Here is a 26,588-nt window from a genome sequence, read left to right as displayed (position 1 = left end):
TATATGGTCATCTGAGGTCAAATCGATAGTTAATTAGATGGCGTCTGCGCTAAAATACACACGAAACGAACCTATATATTATCTATGCCATGCTCTGTAAACTGTTCATTTTAGATTTTTGATAGTTTGTATTAATGTTTTACATTGTTATAAATCAAATATGAGAATTTGAGTCAAAGTGGTGATCATGAATTTGACAGCTAGTGCCCCTTTTATCGTTAAATAATCAATGTAATCAATACGTAATCACTTGTATAAAATTGAACTTATTTGTACTTCTAAAAATATAAAACGTCATAATTGACAATGAAACACTTTGTATTTGTATTTTATGCTGTCTCATGATCATAAACAAGCTTCTGTCCAAGTTTTGTTCAAATTCAGGATAGTTTTAGAAAGTTATTTAAATCTCAAAAACTTTAACCAAAGAGTTAATAGGTGTGGACGCCGCGCCGATGCCGACACAGACGGAATATAGGATCGCTATGTCTAGTTTTTTCAACTTAAATAGAAGGCTCGGCCAAAAAGGAGAGATTTTCCAGATTTCGGACAATAACTCAAGAATTCGTTCACCAACTTGCATGTCATTTTGGTGAATTGTTTAAATCTATTAACATTAGCTCTTTTTAGTTTTAAAAATTTTTATATTGATCGTTTCCGAATTACATAAAAAAGGTGATTTTTCCAGTTGTCGGACAATAACTCAAAAATGCTTTCTTCAGTTCTTATGAAGCTTTAGTGAATTGTTCATATATATTGATGTTAGCTCCCTTTAGAATTTTATAAATTTTAGATTATAAATTTCGAAGTTTTATTCATTACAAAAGGGGGAATTTTCCATTTTTTTCGGAAAATTACTCAAAACGCAATTCTTCTGAATCTTTGGTGTATTGATTATATCTATTGATGTTAAATCCCTATAAATTTTATATATTTTAAATTTTACGTTTCGGAGCTGTGGAGTTTTATTTATTAAAAAGGGGGGACTTTCCAGTTTTCAGACATTAACTAAAAAAATGCTTTCAGCAATTCTCATGAAACTTTGATGAATTGTTTATATCTATTGATGACACTTCTCTTTTGGTTTTCATACATTTCTAATATGACATTGCGAAGTGATTGAACGGTATGTCTTTGAAAATGTAACGGGAGTATCATGCGCTCAGGGCACAGCTGTTTATTTTGAGGCTGTTATACATTTTTATGGAATCTTTCACCTCTATGCACTTTGGTATATAAATTGGTCAAACTAAATCTAGACACATCAAATGTGATTTTCAGCAGAGGGTCAGTTTTGTTCGTTTGTGCCTGTAAAGACCATAAAACTCGTGTCTCTGTATCGATATTGTAATATTATGTTCTCTTTTCATTGGAACGTATCTGAGATATTTAATTATAAGAAAAACAGATGTATAACTGCATGTCTGAGAAAATATACCCCCAATAGGAGCTCCTATGATTTTTTTGTTTATAACTGTCCATTAAATTCAAATTCATTGTTTCTTAGTATTAATTTAACAAATGCCGTTAAATTGTTTTGTTGGAAATTTTATAATGTATATGTCTGTGTGGCAACTGATTCTAATGCATTGATAACTGTTTCTTTTAAGTTATCATTCTTCATATTTGTTTACATTTACATAACATCATAGACAATACGAATGCATTATTTCTTGACCTTGTGCGACTCTATTTTATTAATGAAGTCTTTTGTATGTTGAATGTAAAAGTGATGCATCTTCAAAAATGGTTTTAAATTTAGATCCAGTAATCTTTCAATGTGTCTGTGGTTGCGTTACACTTATTGATGATTAATTGTAAATAAACAATTATGTTGCCAACTATATGACCAGTTCGAAATTCCTCATTAATTATTTCTAGATAGATTTGATGAATTTTTAAAAAAAGTACATGTGTCCATGTTTTGATTCGTTATAATTCTTCAAGAAATATAAAGTTTGTGAATCTATTTCTTTTTTCCTATATATTTTTCAATAATGTCTTTTATAGATTTGAAAACAACGCTAATAGTTTGTTTATTTATTTTCAAGTAATGATTACTGTTAAGGTTATGTGTTCCTGCTTTGTTGTAATTGATCTTATTTACGATCACTGTTGTGTTATTTTTTATCGGCTTTAGATATATAAATGCTATCATTATGTTTTAGTTCTATTAGTGCTTTTCGTACTAATTTTGACAAATTGTTCCTTAACTGTTTAAAATCAAATTGATATGCATGCTTGTGTGTCAATTAAGTAATTGTATATGGCAACAAAGTAAAACTTTATTATTACAGACATACAAAAGGCTCACAAAAAGCTCATACAAGCTCTTAATTATAAATCTTTCCATTTGATTGACATTCATGAGAATGTAATGGTGTATTAACGAAAACAATCCTCTAATAGGCGCTGAGCATCCTCCAATCATGCCTGGAGGAAGCTCACTAGAATAAATATACGTTCCCTTAATATAAATTTAATACTAAACAGAAAACAATAAACTTGTGGTCAAGATATTATGCAACAAACATAAGGTGTCAATATTTTTTTGGTACACGAGATCCGGATTTCGACAATAAATGTCTCCTCAGTGCTGTCCGCCATTTGCGATTGGCAATACAATTTACCACAAGATGTTACAAAATTAATATTAATATAAATTTAATACTAAACAGAAAACAATAAACTTTTGGTCAATATGTTTAAGGGTTTAAGCTAGGATTTTGAGGGCTTTAGTCACTTTTGCGCGCTATTAAAATCAACCTTATTTCGTGTAAAAGCAATGGACCAATGATGTATATTACTAGCTTCATCTTTTGACTTAGTCAGATTTTTAAGGGATTGAGGCACCAGCATGATTGGCAGTTATTGTATGATTTGACTGTATTGGCCATTATTATGAAAGATTCTGACATGGAATTCAGAAATTTAGTTCACAATTTCTCTTTAGTTTGTTCCAGGGGTCATTCCTTATCAACAAAAGTTGGATTCTATTTTTTTAAAACAAGGAATCACAGCAAACATTAATTTGCAATGATTATTTCACTGCATAATCATTATCCTTATAAAACGTCTTGGTCAATAATTTAAAATCATTTCTATCAAGTTGGAAATGTATAAAATCCTTTTTGGAACGATTATCATGACTGAAAGGAGGTTGTAAACAAATCAACAATAGATCACGTTTACTACTTTCGGTTTTAAAATTAAACGAAAACGGGAAGTGACACGTGGATAATAATTCAAAACGAGTCCGGATTCATCAAAAAATTATCATATTTCGATTTAAATTCCTTTAGTTAGAGATATATATTTGTCTCTCTCGTTTAATTGATTCTAAATGATTTCGTATTTTACGTTTTTAATGTCTATAAATAGTCAAAAGAATACTTTCACGCATGCGTAGAACACAATACAGGAAGCACCTGTTTAAAACATTTCTCGTGAACTTTTTGAATAAGCACATTCACCGTGTAGAACGCCACATGCGGGGTGTCGGCTATGTTTGACACAGTTTTAAAACCAATTGATTTTAACTAAGAAACTGGTATTTGGTATAAGTCAATGAGAGGAATACAATTCTATATAAATGATACGGAGGGTAGCAGTGTAAAGTGTTTTTTTATACCGAAATTTGCATATAAAGGCTCAAAATCGGCAACACGGAAAACTAGTGCGAGGTGTTTGAGAAAACTGAGCACTGAAAACGACTGCTTTTGCTTTCAGGAAATAGATTATGTTGCGGTTCCTTCCGTGCAATACATTATATGGTACTGAAAGATCTAAAAATAAGAAATTTTGATGCTTCAACTTACCTTGTTACTTTTTTGTCGCTTCAAAATTGCCACCCCATGTCAAACATAGCCGACACCCCGCATGTGGCGTTCTACACGGTGACATTAAAGTTCTTTATTTTAAATGGAAATTGTCGAAAGTTTTTGATGAAAATTTAAATCAAACATGACGAAAATGCCTTCGAATGACGAATCTACGACAAACTAACTTCAGATTGTGATCGTTTGGGAAATATTGAAATTCATGTTACATTTTTGATTAAATGACGAAATTATACTCCTTGTTGTTGAAATGCCGACTGACTGATTTTCCTGGGGAAATAATTATGATGGTCATTCAATTATGGGGTTAATTAATAAATTACAGATAAGTGCCCCATCTGATGGCGATAAGCGGATTAATTGTAATCACAACTTGTAACACCTGTTAAAAATGTTAATTACCTGGAGGTCATAAACTTGTCAAAAACATGAAGACAGGTAGATTTATAGTTTTTATTGCGATTTATTTTTTTACACTTTCAAAATTAAAGTGACGAAATTGAGTTGAAATACTTTCGTCAATGAGAAAACCCTTTCGTAAAATACGAAAGTGACGAGCGCTAGCAAAATCACAAAATATATATATACAAAAATGTTGACACCTCATGTTTGTGGCATAACTTTGAAACTTTGTGATCATTGTCCTCTACAGAAAAAAAACACGTTCTGGCCTATTCATTGTTGTTCTTTATGCATTGGTGAATTTAAATGTATATTTTACTTCATTAAAATTTATTTTAAATTTTGTACAAGTTAAAACCATTTTTAAGCAATATTTTGTACAGGTTATAACATGTATGAGGTACTTTTGTACATGTTATAACTTGTATTTTTGCATTATACAAGTTATAACATGTACAATATTTTTGTACATGTTATAACCTGTACAAAATCGCAACTTGTACACGACATATATATATATATTTATATACCAAAAATTGAATTAAGTGTCCATACTAGTGAAAATATATATAAAATTGAATTACAAAATGCTCCTAAAGTCCTTTAATTTTCTACATTTTTCTACAACCGGTTTCACATCTTTGTTTTGCTTTTTGTTCTAAAGCAGTTAGTCAGCCTAGAAACTGTATAATTTCTTCTGAGTGTCACACATGTGACAACAGTTTCGTAGAAAGATACCATAGTTGTATAACAATCACGAATATGTAAAGAATATGTTTAGCATTTCTGTAATATGCAAAGCCAGTTAAGGTTCTTAAATCCTCTTAGTGGAAACATTCACAGATATCAAACTCAACTAGTGTTATACTGTGTTCACGCTTTTTCTTTCTTAGAAAATGCATTCCAGCTGAACATGATGTACTTTTCTTTTTGAAACTCAACATATCGTCGCAAGTGTTTTATTAAATGTAGAATAACAAAAGGCAACGGTAGAATACCGTTATTCGTTAGAAGTAAATCGGTAAAGCTAAACGAACACCGATTCAAAACTGCATGAAACATGTCAACTATTTCTTTTATTTTCTCGTTTAGGAAAGCAAATTACACGAGCAAACATGCAAACTCCGATTGTTAACAGAACCACACATGGACAAAAATTAACAAATGCATTTGTTTCTTATGATTTTATTTATAAAAGACCTTAACAGATTGCAAGCATTATATTGCTGTGTCGTATCACTGTCAACTACAAAGAGAAAATACATGAATTAATGCTACAGATACACAGTCAATGTCAACTCTTAGTTGAGACACAACACATGTGTTTTTTTTTTTTTTTATTTTCTTTAGCAATTTTGTCTGATTTGTTAAGTTTAAACTATTATTATTTGTAAACGATTTTATTCTGTTAATGTGTTAGTCCAGATATGATAGAAACAAATGTTACCATGCTTCTACCAATGATAATGTAAGTAGGTCATATATCTTAAATGTGTTAATATATATCCATCACAAAAGTAAACGTAACAATAATGCAGTACTGGTCATTTGCCAATTTGTCACCTGTATTTATGTAACAAAACATAAGTCAAATAATTTCAATATATTAATTTCCTGATCGATTTAAGGGAAAAACACCACCTGATTATCTCTATATTGATAAAACATGATATGGATTGCTCAGGATTTCTCCCACAAAATGTGTACTGGAAAACAGAATACAGTATAAAAGAAATGTTTAACTGTTCCCATTTTACATCTGGTTTCATAAAAAGACATATACTAAACTTGAAAGTTCACAAATACTACTATTATGTTTTAAAGGGGAAAAACAAAGATTGTACGGAATTTTAAACAACAATCTAATTCCTCTAATTTTCGTACTTTCAAAACTGAAACATAACTACACAAATACGTTGATCGTAGTGAATCTTATTGTTGATGATTTACACCTGTCCAGTAATTCACAGTTAAAGAGGAAATGTCATCGAAAATAAATATGAAAAAAACAACTTACATTTTATATACTTAATAATATCCGCCTTTACTAATTGGTCCGCGAACAACATTGCTGCTACCTCCAATGACGCTGACTGGTCCTGTCACAACACCACCAATACCACCAATTGGACCAAGAAGTCCACTACCACCTCCAACAAGACCACTAACACTGCCAATAATACCTCCGCCACCAATAATACCAGCTCCTCCAAGGGAGGCACCGTAATTTTGGTTGGTTACCCACCATGGCAATAAGGAACAGCAAGTATTCAAACCACCAGGAAGGAGAGGTGCCAAGTTACATTTCTTGTTGAGTTTAATCTGTCCTGGGGCACATTTCAAACTGCATGTGCACCATGGTTGACCTCCACCGACAAGTCCTGAAAATAAATCAAAACATCGAGATTTGAAAAAAGTTATGTAAATTAAATCGTGTAATGACGTAAATCCTTGATAAATAATATTTTACGAAAGGACATTTTCAGAATTTCTTGAATCACCATAATAATGAGTTTTCGTGAGAAACCATCCCAATATCAGACTTACGTAAATACATGAAATGTGTAAAGCTGTATGATAAAAAAATAAAATAAATATATGGCCAAATGTATGTCTGGCTGGTGGTGTTTGAACAAATATTCTTTTTAATTTTGTATACTATCAGCAGGTAATACATGTCTTAATTTGAGTTTACCGTATACCGCCGATGAATCCACCAGAGTCCACCAGGTTTTAACCTGTACATATGTAGATGTCATAGAGTTCATAGCGTATTTTGTTATTTTATCTTCAGCTGGAACGTTCACCTACATGTACGTTTATTGTAGACATTGATTATTCAAAAGGTATTACAAAGAATATATGGTGTAATGACAGTACTCATTGGGGACCAATGACACAACACTTACCAACTATAGGTCATAACACGACTCCAACAATTGACAGTAGGTACTTTATTTCAAAAAGGATTAATACAATGTCAGAACAAATAAACGTTCAAATATGAGAGATGTGTGTTTATGCTATTGTTAGGAACCATTGTATAATGGGTTGTAGATTTTCCCTCATAGATAACATAACGTTATTTACAATATACCTGTGTTTAATCCTCCGATCAATCCGCCTAATCCTCCTAATCCCCCATTGTTTAGCAGAAGTCCACCACCACTGACAATTCCTCCAGATCCACCAATAATTCCGCCGCCGCCAAGGAGTGAACCACTAGTGAGAACTCCACCACTAACAAGTCCTCCTAAATATGGACCTCCTTTGCCATATGCCGAAACAGAAGCAACAAGCAAAATTAGGAGAAGAGTCAACATTATGATGGGTTACTTTGATCTGTAGAAGATGTGAAGTATACTCAAATATGCATGTCTTTATATACTATGATTATTGTTAAGCACGTGATACACATCTAAAAAAAATATTGGTTTGATATATTATGAAAACGAAGATTTATAAAATTACGGTTGAACAATGTGTATATTTTGATTGAGGAGGTTTTGTTAGTGTCAAAGTCCGATGCATAGCATGCAACTATCATGAACATACAATATGACCTTATTAGATGAATAAAAATAACATTGTTCGATGATGTCAGCCAGTTGTAAATGGCTAAAATAAACTGTCAACGGTTAATATTGCATCATATTATAGTTCATTTTAGACGAAAGTAATGCGTTTTCGTTTCATACGTTTTATACTTGAACTTAAAAGTTAACGGACATTTACAACTGATTTCACAAGTGCTATATTCCTGACTTGTATTATTATCTTACTTGGATGGCACGTGCATAACGTTCCAATATATTGACAACGATCTGTGTACAAAACAAACAAAAATGTAAAAAAGGGTACAGCAGTCAATATTGTGTTATAATCTCAGCCTCAATACATAACAATTTGTCAACAAAGAAAAATTGAAAGGCATGTAGACGAAGCAAATTAGCAAAAACAAATGCCAGTACTACAAATATTTATGTCAGCACAATCACACAATGACAAGATGTATAAGTACCCAGGCCTGTGAACAACATATTACCAAAAATAGATGTAACAGTAAAATTAGTCATTTAGCAAAAGCAAATAAAAGAATAATATAACACATTATAAAAGTGATAAACAAAGTCCGTACTAATATTTTTTATCAAGACCGTATAGAATTATTTATGAAGTTGACGTAGGATATTTATCAACAAGGTCTTGGTATCATGCGATATTTTTTTTAGAAAAACAGACGACTTTGTTTTCTAAATTTATCCCTGGTTCTAACTTTCTTCTCAGACACTGGTGACGTTTTAACACTTTCTGTCAGTATGAACCTGTCCCGAGTCAGGAACATGTTGTTCTGAGTTTGCCATTGGTTCAAGCCGGTCATATTTCGTTTTGTTGTATTATAAATTAGACTGTTAAAATTGTGTCAATCTTCAATAGCCGAGCGTTGTATAGCTAACTATACATTGCGAGGGTTTTTGTCATTGTCAATGGTGTGTTGTTGCCTGTAATATCTTACATTCCAATATTTTGAGCATTAACAGCACATCTTCTAATTTTGATATCTTATAAGCATGTCAGAACAAAACATTGATTGCAGATCTAAAAAAAAAATTAGTTTCTACCGAGTATTTGAACAAACATCTTTTTTAATACATATAGTGAGTTCTAAGCGATTTTGCGAAAGTGCCTTTTTTTTTAGAAGGGCTCAATAATTACACATGCAGCCCAAGCTCTATAACTATAAAAATAAGATGTAACAAAATTGAGAATGGAAATGGGGAATGGGTAAAAGAGACACCAACCCGACCATAGAGCAGACAACAACCGAAATCAACCAATGGGTCTGTAATGTAGCGAGAAACTCCCGCACCCTGAGACTTAAAATAATGCAAACAAAATACCAAAGGACATTGTTGACCATATCTGTATAAAAGTTGCCTGAGAAAGTTGAAACTTTGATTTCTATAATTTGTTTGTTATGTTTAAACGTATAACACGTTTGTCTCGATTAACTTGTATACGAAAGTTTGAGGCTAACATGTGCAAATCTCAGGATTTTAAAATAAGTCAAAAATCCATTTGATGAAAATTCTGAATCCATATAAGGAAAGTTTTGAATTAAAACAAATATACCAAGTATCCCTTTAGGTTAAGTGATACAAACTGTCTTAAACTGCACAGGTGGTTAATTATGTTAAATATTTGAACTAGTCATAATCGTATGCTGATCAACAAATCGTATACATTCATTTATAAGTTGATGTAAGATGACAATGTTGTGTAAATATTTTTAACACTAAATAACCACACATGATTAATGATAAATCTGTTTCTTAACACTATAGTGCAGTTCACGCCATTATCATGGATATATATCATGATTACGTGCACTTTGCTGATGTAATCCCGAACAGAACTAGACAGAGTTTTACCTTGTATTTGATATTTGCTGGTTATTATCGACAGCGTGAATATACCGCTGTGCATGATAGCTGACATATGATATATGAAAGTGCTCTGTATCCATGTTTCTCATGCAGTGTATAAACACACCTTAATTACCAGACTGAGCTTATTATCACTAAAAAATATCGATACGTGCGAGACAGAAAATGAGATGTTGAAAAAAATCATTGCCTTTTTTTTTTTAGTAAAACAAGTAGATTTTCAATTTACTATTTCTAAACTATCTTTCTTTTGAGATTGAGATAGATGATCTACTTTCGGTTAAATTAATTACATCTATCATTATAGTTTATGACACGTCAAAGTAATGCATTAATTAACATGATTAAGGAAAGTTAAAGTAACAGTCGAATACTGACTGATGTCCTTATATATCAATTTCTCAAAAATAAAAAAAGAATATCTCTAGTTAAAATAGAATGGTGTATACAAGGGATGCATTACTATAGAAATGAGAGCTTACTTATAAAACTCAGTCACCAAAAACTATGGTCCTGAAATCTTATGTCAAAATGCTAAAAAGGTTGGAACTATAAATTCTTTAATAGAGAGGTAAAATACGACAGCTGACTACATAAACTCATAACTCATGCGATCAAAAGTCAAACAATAGTACATAAAATACAACACATAAAACTAAAAACCTAGAAACACGAACAAACAATAATTATGAGTGATTTTAGAAATTCTGGATGGGTAAACCTGCTCCATATGTGTCACTCGGTAACTTTTCAAATATGAAATTTTTAAAAACTGTAAATAAGTCGAACACATATCATTGGTGAGCAAAGTATTATCTGCATACCCCATTATATTTTTACTAATAATGATATTGGTGTTTTTCAGATTTCTTACTCTATGAATCAAATAATGAAATGTAACACTTGTTCCTTGTATAATATTCCATTTTCAATGAAGAATATTTCTGCTTTTCAATTTCATATCGGATTAATATTTAAGGAAAGTGTATGTGGTTAAACCTTTTCTGTCAAAAAAAAAAAGCCCTGATGAAATAAAAAAAACAAAATACTTTGTATGTACTATAATATGATGCAATATCTAACGTTGTTAGTTTCATATGTTCTCATTTACAACTGGCTGACATCAGCAAGGTATTTGTTTTATCTAATACGGTCATCTTTCCAGTTCGTGATAGTTGCATGCTATATATTGTAAAGAAACCCTTGTTTAATCAAGATATGCACTGCTTGCATATTTTCAAACCACAATTTTATAAATCTCCTTCTTCATAATATATTAAACCATTTTTTTAGAGCCAGGTATCACGTGTCTTACAATCAATCTAGTATATATAAGGACATGAATATCTGAGTCTATTTCACATCTTCTACAGATCAAAGTAACCCATCGACATGTTGACTCTACTACTAGTTTCGCTTGTCGCCTCTGTTTCGGCATTAAACAAAGGAGGTCCATTATTAGGAGGTCTTGTAAATGGTGGAGTTATCACAAGTGGCCCACTCCTTGGCGGTGGTGGAATTATTGGTGGATCTGGAGGAATTGTCGGTGGTGGTGGACTTCTGTTAAATGGTGGTGGTTTAGGAGGATTGATCGGAGGATTTAATACAGGTATGTTCTAAATGACCATTTATATTATCAATAAGGAAAAAGCCGCAACAAAATAGTTCTGAACAATAGCATCAACAAAATGTGTCAATTTTGTATATATATTAGTTCTAATTTCATGCAATTTTCTTCAAAATAATTTACCAAATTTCAATTATTGAAACCGTTCGATAATATTTAGTTGCTAAATGTTGTGTCATTTCTTACCCCAGGAGTAGATTACCGTAGCCGTATTTGGCACAACTTTTTTTAAATTTTTTATCCTCAATGCTCTTCAACTTTGTATTTATTTGGCTTTTTAACTATTTTGATCTGAGCGTCACTGATGAGTCTTATGTAGACTGGTGTATAACATTATAATCCCGGTACTTTTGATAACTATTGATCTTTAGCGAGTTAACTCATTGCTAATTACACCACATATTCTTTTTTTTATATGTATATGTCTGCATTAGTGAATATTCCAGCTCATTTATTAAATATGTTTTTCATCCAATATCAAATCTTGAAGTTAATACATTTTGTTTAAATTGCAGGACTTGTCGGTGGAGGTCAACCATGGTGCACATGCAGCTTGAAATGTGCTCCAGGACAGATTAAACTCAACAAGAAATGTAACTTTGCACCACTCCTTCCTGGTAGTTTGAATACTTGTTGTTCCTTATTGCCATGGTGGGTAACCAACCAAAATTACGGTGCTTCTCTAGGAGGAGCTGGTATTATTGGTAGTGGAGGTATCATCGGTGGTGTTAGTGGTCTTGTTGAAGGTGGTAGTGGACTTCTTGGTCCAATCGGTGGTATTGGAGGTTCAATTGGTGGTATTGTAACTGGACCAGTCAGCGTAGTTACTGGAGGCAGCAGGGTTGTCGGTGGATACGGACCAACTGGTAAAGGATACTATTAGATATGATAAAGGTAAGTTTCTAGTTTATTATTCTTTGTGTATTAACGATGTATGCACATCGACCTCTTTAATAACAATTAATTTCGACAAAGTATTGTTCGGGTCGTGCAAAAAAAGTATTTTTCAGATGGCTTGAAGTTTTCAGATGTCAAACAGTATGAAGCTGATCGAGTTGTCAAAAATGAGGTTATTTGTAGTCGCATGCTTCCTGCTGTGTTTTTGTAAACATATAATACATAGATAAACAACACCTTGCTACAGACAACTAAGAATCCAATTTACATTAACTAGAGTTTTGAAAACAAATTTAAGTGAACCTTTCTTTTCGGGTCAATCTTAGCATTTGATATACATGATTTATAATATATATTATCCAGAAAACCTTTGAAACATTTTAATTAATATATTGTCTCTTTGTAGATAACACGAAGAACACCTTGTCTGAAATGCCTTAAAATTGTACATTTGTAAAATAAATATATCCCTGACCAACTTTCATGTTTATTTATGTTAGGTGTTTAGTTGTGTACGGATTATTTTTAACTATTTTTTACCAAAATTTTGTGAAGATTTTGCCTGTCATTCGTACAAAGAACGCAACACGACGACAAGACGAACATCATTCTATAGAACTAACACTTTGTAGTAAAAGAGAGACGAAAGATACCAAAGGGACAGTCAAACTCATAAATCTAAAACAAACTGACAACGCCATGGCTAAAAATGAAAAAGACAAACAGAAAAACAATAGAACACATGACGCAACATGTAGTAATCTATACTTTGATCACTGTCATATGTTTGACTGTGTATAGGCACTTACATATATCTAATATGGCGGAATGAACATGATTGTCAAGCTGACGACAATGATCCCTTATCTGACAGATGCATCATACAATGTATTCCATTATACTGACAACGGGGTGAGAACAAAAAACACAGACACAATACATGTAGTATGTTATTCATGTATAAAACTAGGAGGAAAGCAGTCAACATTGCGTTGTACTCTTAAACACTATAAAACAAGAAAATATATCAAGAAATAAAATAAAACCAAGGCATATAACCAACAGCATGTCAATGTAAACTATAGACAATAACACAAACATTTATCAAAGCACAATGAGGCAATTTCAGAATGTATAAGAACCGAGTCACGTAAATTGGATAATATCATTAATGGACTAAAAAGTAAAAGTAAAAATTTTGCATAGACGTATAATTAAAAACATAATACTATAACACGTTATCAAGATGGTGCACACGGTCAGTACCAATATTGTAGGATTCAAGACAATCGTATATTAATTGTGAAGTTGATACAGTACATGTATATTCATAAATAAGGTCATGGTTTCTTCTGATGAACCTTTTTTTCAAGAAAAAGGACTAGACGTTCTTTGACATACTCTTTGATCATCAATTTTCTATTTAGAACCTGGTTAATGTAACAAAGTCTGTGTAGTAGCTTCAAGCTCCAGAATATTGAATGAGATAGGAACTATATATATCATCTACAGGTGATGTTGCTATTCTGGTACTTAGGTTGTGGATATTGGTAGTTTCAAAAAGAAATAAAGGTGTACAGAGCAGGGATGCGTCAATACAGAAAAAAGAGTTTATCAATGAATTATATCACAAAATGTCATGTTTAAGCGATATTTCTTGTATCCAAGGCATAGATTGATTACCTGAGCCGTAATTGGCACAACTTTTTGGAATTTTGGATCCTTAAGGGGGCTCCTGAAATTTTCAGGCATTAAGCTTATTTCCTGAAATCTGATGATGATTATTCATCCTATTGCCGAACATAAATTAAGGCAATAAGTGAAATATGGAATGTATGTATATCTAGAGATTTTTTCTTGAAATAAATATTGATAAAGTATTTTCTTAATTATGTTTCTAATATGATTGTTTGGCAAATATCAAACTTTTGGAATCATCGGAGAAGAAAGCGACAAAAGATTACTACAATATCAGAAGGTATGACACTTTTAACATTGGTGGTTTTGAGAGGTTGACAACTTATGTCAACGAGAATGAAGAGGGAAATTTCAAATGTTATGTCTTCCTAGAGGAACTCTATGGTATTTTTAAAAAGGCACATAAATAAACAGGTCATGGCGGCAAAGATCGAATGATAATAGTTATCAAAGATACCAGGATTATAATTTAGTACGCCAGACGCGCATTTCGTCTACATAAGACGCATCAGTGACGCTCATATCAAAATATTTATACCGCCAAACAAGTAAAAAGTCAATGAGCATTGAGGATCCAAAAATTCAAAAAGTTGTGCCAAATACGGCTAAGGTTATCCTGGGATAAGAAAATCCTTAGTTTTTCGAAAAATTCCATTTTTTGTAAACTAAAAACATTTATAAAAATGACCACATTATTGATATTCATGTCACACTGTAGGGTTGACTACTTGACTGGTGATACCCTCGGGAACAAAACGTCCACCAGCAGTGAAAGCTATTATGTAACAAAGGCATATTTTTTTTATTTAATTGAATGAATGTCTTTTATTTACTCGCATTTATGTTTTAGGCATTATTAAAATCTTGAGATTGATATATTTAAAGCGAAATCACAGACGCTGGTACAATTTTAAACTTTCCAAATACGGCGCAAAGACTACAAAGATATGACAAAATAAAAATAGTTATGTGCGATGTGAAATGGCACAACTCTAAAGGTGGGGACAGTTGAGATGTTGAAACAACTGCGTGGAAATACAGTCCCAATTAACAGTTTTTTTCCGATCTAAGCTGGTATAATATTGACTAACAGGTCGAACAACTGATGCTCTTTAACCCTGTTGACTGCCATTGGCGATTGCCAAATAAAATTGATCACAAGATGTAACAAAATGGATCTTAATATAAATTTAATACTAAACAGAAAACAATAAACTTGTGATCAAGATGGTATGCAACATCTTTGTTCTGTACACTTATTAATATTTTACAGACATTGCAATTTCTTAGAGTAGAGTTTCAATATATTACTGACATTATGAACATATTACCTATTTAATATAATATGTCTATGGATTAATAAAAGTATAATTATCAAAAATAATTTGCAATATTTTTTTGTTGGTAAGTTCAACATGTTCAAAGAAAGTTTTGATCCTTTAGGTAAATAAAGGCAACAGTAGTAAACCGCTGTTCAAACTCATAAATCCATGGACAAAAAACAAAATCGGGGTAACAAACTAAAACTGAGGGAAACGCATTAAATATAAGAAGAGAACACCGATACAACATTACAATGTAACACACACAGAAACGGACCAAGCAACAGACAAAATCCCACGAGAATAACAAATATAACATCAAAACCAAATACATGAATTTGGGATAGACAAGTACCGTGACACGTCTTATCACAATGTGAATTTACACTCCAAAATAAGAGAAAACAAACGACGCAACGTTAAAATGTAACACATATGTAACATCTTTATATAATTATGTATTCAACTAGGTAAAATGCCTTTTTGATCTTTCCTGAATGACTTACATTGCAATCAATAAACTGTGCAATCCGTTTGTGTTTTTTTTTCACATCAGAAATTTATCAATATGTGCATGAAAGTAAGAAAAGTTTCTAAATCTATAAAACTTTATTTCAACCGAATAACATTTTACATATGTATCAATATTGTACTATTATGTTCTCTTTCCATTGGAAGGTATCTAAGATATTTTATTATAAGAAAGACAGATGTACAACTGCATGTCTGAGAAAATATACCACCAATATGCGCTCCTATGATTTTTTTTGTTTATAACTGTCCATTAAATTCAAATGCATTGTTTCTTAGTATTAATTTATCAAATGCCGTTAAATTTTTTTTGTTGGAAATTTTATAATGTATATGTCTGTGTGGCAACTGATTCTGGTACATTGATAACTGTTTCTTTTAAGTTATCATTCTTCATATTTGTTTACATTTACATTACATCATAGACAATACGAATGCATTATTTCTTGACCTTGTGCGACTCTATTTTATTAATGAAGTCTTTCGTATGTTGAATGTAAAAGTGATGCCTCTTCATTTTAAATTCAGATCCAGTAATCTTTCAATGTGTCTCGTGGTAGAGTTACACTTATTGAGTATTAGTAGTAAATAAACGATTATGTTGCCAACTATATGACCAGTTCGAAATTCCTCATTAATTATTTTTAGATAGATTTTATGAAGTTTGAAACAAAATGTACATGTGTCCATGTTTTGATTCGTTATAATTCTTCAAGAAATATAAAGTTTGTGAATCTATTTCTTGTTTCCTATATAGTTTATCAACAATATCTTTTATAGATTTGAAAACAACGCTATTAGTTTGTTTATTTATTTTCAAGTAATGATTACTGTTAAGGTTACGTGTTCCTGCTTTGTTGTAATCGATCTTATTTACAATCACTGTTGTGTTATTTTTTATTGGCTTTAGATATATAAATGCTATCATTATGTTTTAGTTCTATTAGCAATGATTAGTGCTTTTCGTACTAATTTTGACAAATTGTTCCTTAACTGTTTAAAATCAAGTTTTGATATGCATGCATGTGTGTCAATTAAGTAATTGTCTAGGGCAACAAAGTAAAACTTTATTATTACAGACATACAAAAGGCTCACAAAAAACTCATACAAGCTCTTAATTATAAACTTTTCCATTTGATTGACATTCATGAGAATGTAATGGTGTATTAACGATAACAATCCTCTAAAAGGCGCTGAGCATCCTCCAATCATGCCCGGAGGAAGCTCACTAGAATAAATATATGTTCCCTTAATATAAATTTAATACTAAACAGAAAACAATAAACTTGTGGTCAAGAAATTATGCAACAAACATAAAGTGTCAATATATTTTTGGTACACATGATCCGGATTTCGACAATAAATGTCTCCTCAGTGACGTTAGGGATCGAAACAGTATTTGGAAGGCCATATAATTTATCCTCAATTTTAAATAGACTTTATCCATAAAAGACCAAAATGACACAGACATTAACAACTATAGGTCACCGTACGGCCTTCAACAATGAGCAAAGCCCATACCGCATTGTCAGTTATAAAAGGCTCCGATAAGACAATTTAAAACAATTCAAACGAGAAAACTAACGGCCTTATTTGTGTAAAAAATGAACGAAAAACAAATATGTAACACATAAACAAACGAAAACCACTGAATTACAGGCTCCTGACTGGGGATAGGCACATTCATAAATAATGAGGAAGAGTCTATATATAGGATGACCGGATCATATAAACCGGAGGGAAAATTATGATACAAGCCCAAATGAAAACATATCAACAAGTCTAACTTGAAAACTACGTTCAAACCTATGAATGCGTTGGATAAAAACAGCAATTTTTATACGTGTGCATGTAAATCAAATTTCGTTCCAAAAGACCAAAAAAGTGAAAAAGTATATTTAAACAAAAGGCATTTGACAAACAGGTCAAACAACTGATATTCTTTAACCCTGCTGTCCGCCATTGGCGATTGTCAAATAAAATTAACCACAAGATGTTACAAAATGGATATTAATATAAATTTAATACTAAACAGAAACAATAAACTTTTGGTCAATATGTTATGCCACAAACATGAGGTGTCAACATTTATGTATATATATATATATATATATATATATACAACTGGTCTAAACATCAACCCAACAATGTTAGATCTGTAAATTTGCTTTCGCAAATTTTTGGTTCTTCCCTCGCCGGGATTCGAACCCATGCTACTGTGATATCGTGACACCTAATCGCCTGCACTGCAGCCGTCCCGCTAGACCACACGACCACCTGGGCTCTTAAAAATAGAGCTTTCGATGGCCGTGTGTTACCTTTCCACGTCAGTTTTAATCTAGCGGCGTACTGCAGTACATGATATATAAGGCATGAAGATGTTATTGTTACAGATCAGCTAAATTATCTATAGTAAAGGATCCTACAAATTAATGTAAAATACAGTCACAGAAAATAATTATATTTATAAGTACGTCTGAGTCAGTGACAACCCTACAACAGATGTATCCATCGGATCGCCATCAATGATGGTGATACATGGCTGTGTACATAATATATATACAACTCGTCTAAACATCAACCCAACAATGTTAGATCTGTAAATTTGCTTTCGCAAATTTTTGCTTTTTCCTCGCCGGGATTCGAACCCATGCTACTGTGATATCGTGACACCTAATTGCCTGCACTGCAGTCGTCCCGCTAGACCACACGACCACTTGGGCTCTTAAGAATAGAGCTTTCGCTGGCCGTGTGTTACCTTTCCACGTCAGTTTTAATCTAGCGGCGTACTGCAGTACATGATATATAAGGCATGAAGATGTTATTGTTACAGATCAGCTAAATTATCTATAGTAAAGGATCCTACAAAATTAATATAAGATACAGTCACAGAAAATAATTATATTTATAAGTACGTCTGAGTCAGTGACAATCCTACAACAGATGTATCCATCGGATCGCTATCAATGATGGTGATACATGGCTGTGTACATAATGTATATACAACTCGTCTAAACATCAACCCAACAATGTTAGATCTGTAAATTTGCTTTCGCAAATTTTTGCTTCTTCCCTCGCCGGGATTCGAACCCATGCTACTGTGATATCGTGACACCTAATCTATATATATATATACAACTCGTCTAAACATCAACCCAACAATGTTAGATCTGTAAATTTGCTTTCGCAAATTTTTGGTTCTTCCCTCGCCGGGATTCGAACCATGTGATTATATACCTAAAATTGAATTCTGTGTCCACACTAGTGAAAATATAAATAAAATTGAATTAAAAAATGCTCCTAAAGTCCTTTAATGTTCTACATTTTTCTACAACCGGTTTCACATCTTTGTTTTGCTTTTTTTCTAAAGCAGTTAGTCAGCCTAGAAACTATATAATTTCTTCCGAGTGTCACAAATGTGACAACAGTTTCGTAGAAAGATACCATAGTTGTATAACAATCACGAATATGTAAAGAATATGTATATGCATTTCTGTAATATGCAAAGTCAGTTAAGGTTCTTAAATCCTCTTAGTGGAAACATTCACAGATATCTAACTCAACTAGTGTTATACTGTGTTCACGCTTTTTCTTTCTTAGAAAATGCATTCCAGCTGAACATGATGTGCTTTTCTTTTTGAAACTCAACATATCGCCGCAAGTGTTTTATTAAATGTAGAATAACAAAAGGCAACGGTAGAATACCGTTATTCGTTAGAAATAAATCGGTAAAGCTAAACGAACAAAGTTTCAAAACTGCATGAAACATGTCAACTATTTCTTTTATTGTCTCATTTGTCATTTAAGCTTGTTATTATATGTAACTCCTTCGGAATGAAGAGGTAATTTTTTAGGAAAACAAATTACACGAGCAAACATGCAAACTCCGATTGTTAACAGAACCACACATGGACCAAAATTAACAAATGCATTTGTTTCTGATGATTTTATTTATAAAAGACCTTAACAGATTGCAAGCATGCCATTTCTGTTTCGTATCACTGTCAACTACAAAGAAAAAATACATGAATTAATGCTACAGATACACAGTCAATGTCAACTCTTAGTTGAGACACAACAAATGTGTATTTTTTTTGTTTTTTTTTTATTTTCTTTAGCATTTTGTCTGATTTGTTAAGTTTAAACTCTTATTATTTGTAAACGATTTTATTCTGCTGAATAAGAATTAACGTATGTTAATGTGTTAGTCCAGATATGATAGAAACAAATGTTACCATGCTTCTACCAATGATAATGTAAGTAGGTCATATATCTTAAATGTGTTAATATATAATCCATCACAAAAGTGAACGTAACAATAATGCAGTACTGGTCATTTGCTAATTTGTCACCTGTATTTATGTAACAAAACATTAGCTGTTCCCATTTTACATCTGGTTTCATAAAAAGACATATACTAAACTTGGAAGTTCATAAATACTACTATTTTGTTTTAAAGGGGAAAAACAAAGATTGTACGGAAGTTTAAACAACAATATAATTCCTCTAATTTTCGTATTTTCAAAACTGAAACATGACTACACAAATACGTTGATCGTAGTGAATCTGATTGTTGATGATTTACACCTGTCCAGTAATTCACAGTTAAAGAGGAAATGTCATCGAAAATAGATATGAAAAAAACCAACTTACTATTTATATACTTAATAATATCCGCCTTTACCAATTGGTCCGCTAACAACATTGCTGCTACCTCTAATGACACTGACTGGTCCTGTTACAACACCACCAATACCACCAATTGGACCAAGAAGTCCATTACCACCTCCAACAAGACCACTAACACCACCGATGATACCGCCACTGCCAATAATACCTCCGCCACCAATAATACCAGCTCCTCCAAGGGAGGCACCGTAATTTTGGTTGGTTACCCACCATGGCAATAAGGAACAGCAAGTATTCAAACCACCAGGAAGGAGAGGTCCCAAGTTACAGTTCTTGTTGAGTTTAATCTGTCCTGGGGCACATTTCAAACTGCATGTGCACCTCTACCGACAAGTCCTGAAAACAAATCAAAACATCGAGATTTGAAAAAGTTATGTAAATTAAATCGTCCAATGACGTAAATTCTTGATAAATAATATTTTACGAAAGGACATTTTTAGAATTTCTTGAATCACCATAATAATGAGTTTTCGTGAGAAACCATCCCAATATCAGACTTATGTAAATACAATGAAATGTGTAAAAGAAGAGGGACGAAAGATACCAAAGGGACAGTCAAACTCATAAATCTAAAACAAACTGACAACGCCATGGCTAAAAATGAAAAAGACAAACAGAAAAACAATAGTACACATGACACAACATAGACAACTAAAGAATAAACAACACGAACCCCACCAAAAACTAGGGGTGATCTCAGGTGCTCCGGAAGGGTAAGCAGATCCTGCTCCACATGCGTCACCCGTCGTGTTGCTTATGTGATAACAAATTCGGTAAATAGTCTAATTCGGTAGGTCACATTCAGGAAAGGGAAGGGGATTGTAGTTACGACGTAAGGAACATATCCGATATCATTTGTGATACGGTTATTCCATAACGGTCAACCAACTCGTGATGGCGTCCGTAAAATTTACGAAGGGATGATTTCAACTTCACCATTTGGAACTCTTGGTTTAATAGCTTCCTTATGAGCAGCAACCCTCTATCAAGAAAATCATGAAAGGAAACGCAAGCACGGGAATATCATATCAATTGGTAGATATATACCCCGTATGCAGGTGCTGTAAAGCTGTATGATAAAAAAATCAAATAAATATATGGCCAAATGTATGTCTGGCTGGTGGTGTTTGACTTTTTAATTTTGTATACTATCAGCAGGGAAAACATGTCTTAATTTGAGCTTATCGTATACCGCCGATGAATAAGAGTCCACCAGTTTTTGACCTGTTGATGTCATAGAGTTCATAGCGTATTTTGTTATTTTATCTTCAGCTAGAACGTTCACCTACATGTACGTTTAATGTAGACATTGATTATTCATAAGGTATAAAAAGAATATATGGAATATATGGTGTAATGACAGTACTCACTGGGGACCAATGACACAACACTTATCAACTATAGGTCATAACACGACTCAAACAATTGAAATTAGGTACCTTATTTCAAAAAGGATGAATACAATGTCAGAACAAATAAACATTCAAATATGAGAAATGTGTGTTTATGCTATTGTTAGGAACCATTGTATAATGGATTGTAGATTTTCCCTCATAGATAACATAACGTTATTTACAATATACCTGTGTTTAATTCTCCGATCAACCCTCCTAATCCTCCTAATCCCCCATTGTTTAGCAGAAGTCCACCACCACTGACAATTCCTCCAGATCCACCAATAATTCCGCCGCCGCCAATCAGTGGACCACTAGTGAGAACTCCACCACTAACAAGTCCTCCTAAATATGGACCTACTTTGCCATATGCCGAAACAGAAGCGACAAGCAAAACTAGGAGAAGATTCAACATTATGATGAGCAAATATGATCTGTAGAAGATTTGAAGTATACTCAAATATGCATGTCTTTATATACAATAATTATTGTTAAGCACGTTATACAGATCTTAAAAAATATTGGTTTGATATATTATGAAAACGGAGATTTTTAAAATTTCGGTTTAAAAATGTGCATATTTTGATTAAGGAGGTTTTGTTAGTGTCAAAGTCAGATGCATAGCATGCAACTATCACGAACATACTATAAGATCTAATTAGATGAATAAACATAACATTGTTCGATGATGTCAGCCAGTTGTAAATGGCTAAAATAATTTGTCAACGGTAAATATTGCATCATATTATAGTTCATTTTAGACGAAAGTAATACGTTTTCGTTTCACATGTTTTATACTTGAACTTATAAGTGAACGGGCATTTACAACTGATTTCAAAAGTGCTATATTCTCTTACTTGGATGGCACGTGCATAACATTCCAATATATTGACAACGATGTGTGTACAAAACAAACAAAAATGTAAAAAAGGGTACAGCAGTCAATATTGTGTTATAATCTGAACCTCAATACATACAAATTTGTCAACAAAGAAAAATTGAAAGGCATATAGACAAAGCAAATTAGCAAAAACAAATGCCAGTACTACAAATATTTATGTAAGCACAATCACATAATAACAAGATGTATAAGTACCCAGGAATATGAACAACACATTACCAAAAATAGATGTAACATTAAAATTATTCATTTAGCAAAAGCAAATAAAAGAATAATATACCACATTATAAAAGTGATAAACAAAGTCAGTACTATCAATTTTTATCCAGACCGTATAGTATTATCTAAGTTGACTTAGAATATATATCAACAAGGTCTTGGTATCATGCGATATTTTTTTAGAAAATCAGACGACTTTGTTTTTTAAATTTATCCCCGGTTCTAACTTTCTTCTCAGACACTGGTGACGTTTTAACACTTTCTGTCAGTATGAACCAGTCCCGAGTCAGGAGCATGTTGTTTTGAGTTTGCCGTTGGTTCAAGCTGGTCATATTTCGTTTTGTTGTATTATAAATAAGGCTGTTAAAATTGTGTCGATCTTCAATAGCCGAGAGTTGTATAGCTAACTATACATTGTGAGGGTTTTTGTCATTGTTGTTGCATGTAATATCTTACATTCAAATGTTTTAGCCTTAACAGCACATCTTCTAATTTTGATATCTTATAATCATGTCAGAACAAAATATTGATTGCAGATCTGAAAAAAAATAGTTATTTCTACCGAGTATTTGAACAAACATTATCTTTTTAAATACATTTAGTGAGTTCTAAGCGATTTTTCGAAAGTGCCTTTCTTCAGAAGGGCTCAATAATTACACATGCAGCCCAAGCTCTATAACTACAGAAATAAGATGTAATAAAATTGAGAATGGAAATGGGGAATGGGTAAAAGAGACACCAACCCGACCATAGAGCAGACAACAACCGAAATCAACCAACGGGTCTGTAACGTAGCGAAAAACTCCCGCACCCTGAGACTTAAATTAATACAAACAAAATACCAAAGGACATTGTTGACCATATCTGTATAAAAGTTGCCTGAGAAAGTTGAAACTTTGATTTCTATAATTTTTTTGTTATGTTTAAACGTATCACACGTTTGTCTTGATTAACTTGTATACGAAAGTTTGAGGCTAACATGTGCAAATCTCAGGATTTTAAAATTTATAAGTCAAAAATCCATTTGATGAAAATTCTGAATCCATTTAAGGAAAGTTTTGAATTAAAACAAATAAACCAAGTATCCCTTTAGGTTAAGTGATAAAAACTGTCTTAAACTGCACAGGTGGTTAATTATGTTAAATATTTGAACTAGTCATAATCGTATGCCGATCAACAAATCGTATACATTCATTTATAAGTTGATGTAAGATGACAATGTTGTTTATATATTTTTAACATTAAATAACCACACATGATTAATGATCAATCTGTTTCTTAACACTATAATGCAGTTCACGCCATTATCATGGATATATATCATGATTACGTGCACTTTGCTGATGTAATCCCGAACAGAACTAGACAGAGTTTTACCTTGTATTTGATATTTGCTGGTTATTATCGACAGCGTGAATATACCGCTGTGCATGATAGCTGACATATGATATATGAAAGTGCTCTGTATCCATGTTTCTCATGCAGTGTATAAACACACCTTAATTACCAGACTGAGCTTATTATCACTAAAAAATATCGATACGTGCGAGACAGAAAATGAGATGTTGAAAAAAATCATTGCCTTTTTTTTAGTAAAACAAGTAGGTTTTCAATTTACTATTTCTAAACTATCTTTCCTTTGAGATTGAGATTGATGATCTACTTTCGGTTAAATTAATTACATCTATCATTATAGTTTATGACACGTCAAAGTAATGCATTAAATAACATGGTTAAGGAAAGTTAAAGTAACAGTCGAATACTGACTGATGTCCTTATATATCAATTTCTCAAAAATAAAAAAAGAATCTGATGCATTACTATAGAAATGAGAGCTTAGTTATAAAACTCATTCACCAAAAACTATGGTCCTGATATCTTATGTCAAAATGCTAAAAAGGTTGGAACTGTAAATTCTTTAATAGAGAGGTAAAATACGACAGCTGACTACAGAAACTCATAACTCATGCGATCAATAGTCAAACAATAGTACATAAAATACAACACATCAAACTAAAAACCTAGAAACACGAACAAAGAACAATTATGAGTGATTTTGGAAATTCTGGATGGGTAAACCTGCTCCATATGTGGCACTCGGTAACTTTTCAAATATGAAATTTTTAAAAACTGTAAATAAGACTTCTGTTAAATGGTGGTGGTTTAGAAGGATTGATCGGAGGATTAAATACAGGTATGTTCTAAATGACCATTTCTATTATCAATAAGGAAAAAGCCGCAACAAAATAGTTCTGAACAATAGCATCAACAAAATGTGTCCATATTGTATATATATATATATATATAAGTACTAATTTCATGCAATTTTTTTCAAAATAATTTACCAAATTGCAATTATTGAAACCGTTCGATAATATTTAGTTGCTAAATGTTATGTCATTTGATCCTTAGCGAGTCAACTCATTGCTAATTACACCACATATTCTTTTTATATATGTATATGTCTGCATTGGTGAATATTCCAGCTCATTTATTAAATATGTTCTTCATCTAATATCAAATCTCAATGTTAATACGTTTTGTTTAAATTGCAGGACTTGTCGGTGGAGGCCAACCATGGTGCACATGTAGTTTGAAATGTGCTCCAGGACAGATTAAACTCAACAAGAAATGTAACTTGGCACCACTCCTTCCTGGTAGTTTGAATACTTGTTGTTCCCTATTGCCATGGTGGGTAACCAACCAAAATTACGGTGCTTCACTTGGAGGAGCTGGTATTATTGGTGGTGGAGGTATCATCGGTGGCGTTAGTGGTCTTGTTGGAGGTGGTAGTGGACTTCTTGGTCCAATCGGTGGTATTGGAGGTCCAATTGGTGGTATTGTAACTGGACCAGTCAGCGTAGTTAGTGGAGGCAGTAGGATTGTCGGTGGATACGGATCAACTGGTAAAGGATACTATTAGATATTCTAACGGTAAGTTTGCATCTTTTTAGTGTATGATATAAATATCATACATTTGTGTATTAACCGTGTAAGCAAATTCACCACTTTAATAAGAATAGTTTGGACCAATTTGTAGTTAGGGTCATGCATCAAAAAGTAATAATTAACTAGCTTGAATTGATCACATATTATACAGTACTTTCTCTTTAAGCTTATCTTAAGTTTTGATTAATGATACAGATTATCCAGAAAATGTTAATTATTGTCTTCTCTCGTTTTAGGTAACACGAAGAAGACCTGATATGAAATGCTTGCGAATTATATATCTTTTAAATAAATATATTCTAGACCAACTTTATTTTTTTTAATTTGATTTACAGACACATTGAGGTTTTGGTTGACTAATGATTATTTTTAAATGTATTTCTACCTAAGTATTTCAAAGATTTTACAAGTCAATGGTTAAAATAAGGTAAAACGACGACAACATCAATACTAATCTATAGCTTACAGTAATAATTGCTCTAACAATTAAAACACAACACAAACCTTGATATACAATTTAAACCTTCATCAAAAACAGGTTTTCCCTGCCGGGATAAATAAACATTTATTCTACTTTGCAATGATCATTGTGTGTGTGTGTAAATGTAAACTCCATCATATTAAGGTATGATCATATGTCATATCTCTGACATAGAAAGTAAAATCACTTAA

At 32.3% G+C, this 26,588-nt stretch overlaps 2 protein-coding genes across 5 annotated transcripts in view; one reads left to right on the top strand and one right to left on the bottom strand.

Moving 5' to 3' along the window:
* Nucleotides 1-26,224, top strand: part of LOC139496373 (shematrin-like protein 3) — a 38,692-nt gene extending 12,468 nt beyond the window's left edge. Inside the window, exons 1-3 of one of the 4 annotated variants that reach the window (XM_071284947.1) lie at nt 11,035-11,297; nt 25,523-25,901; nt 26,153-26,224. In XM_071284947.1, coding sequence (XP_071141048.1) covers nt 11,081-11,297; nt 25,523-25,890 — 585 coding nt within the window. In that variant the 5' untranslated portion in view covers nt 11,035-11,080 and the 3' untranslated portion in view covers nt 25,891-25,901; nt 26,153-26,224. Of the gene's footprint in view, nt 1-11,034; nt 11,298-11,830; nt 12,210-12,618; nt 12,691-25,522; nt 25,902-26,152 lie in introns of those variants that run through there. The other 3 variants (XM_071284946.1, XM_071284944.1, XM_071284945.1) reach the window with 3 other exon arrangements.
* Nucleotides 5,411-7,572, bottom strand: LOC139494993 (shematrin-like protein 3). The gene is made up of 3 exons (XM_071283109.1): nt 7,339-7,572; nt 6,259-6,622; nt 5,411-5,487 (listed from the first exon to the last, which is right to left on the bottom strand). The coding sequence occupies exons 1-2, from the start codon at nt 7,562-7,564 to the stop codon at nt 6,270-6,272; spliced, it is 579 nt and encodes a 192-aa protein (XP_071139210.1). The 5' UTR covers nt 7,565-7,572; the 3' UTR covers nt 5,411-5,487; nt 6,259-6,269.
* Nucleotides 26,225-26,588: the final 364 nt, after the last annotated feature.

Source organism: Mytilus edulis, chromosome 11, assembly GCF_963676685.1.
Source record: "Mytilus edulis chromosome 11, xbMytEdul2.2, whole genome shotgun sequence".
NCBI lineage: Eukaryota > Metazoa > Mollusca > Bivalvia > Mytilida > Mytilidae > Mytilus > Mytilus edulis.
The sequence above is the reverse complement of the archived record's forward strand: the minus strand, read 5'-3'. Positions and strand labels throughout refer to the sequence as shown.

Excerpts from the sequence above, each read along its gene's own strand:
- LOC139494993 (XM_071283109.1), bottom strand. The coding sequence starts at position 7,564 with ATGTTGACTCTTCTCCTAATTTTGCTTGTTGCTTCTGTTTCGGCATAT. Across the intron at positions 6,623-7,338 it reads GATCGGAGGATTAAACACAG|GACTTGTCGGTGGAGGTCAA; the intron begins GTATATTGTAAA and ends ATTTATTTTCAG.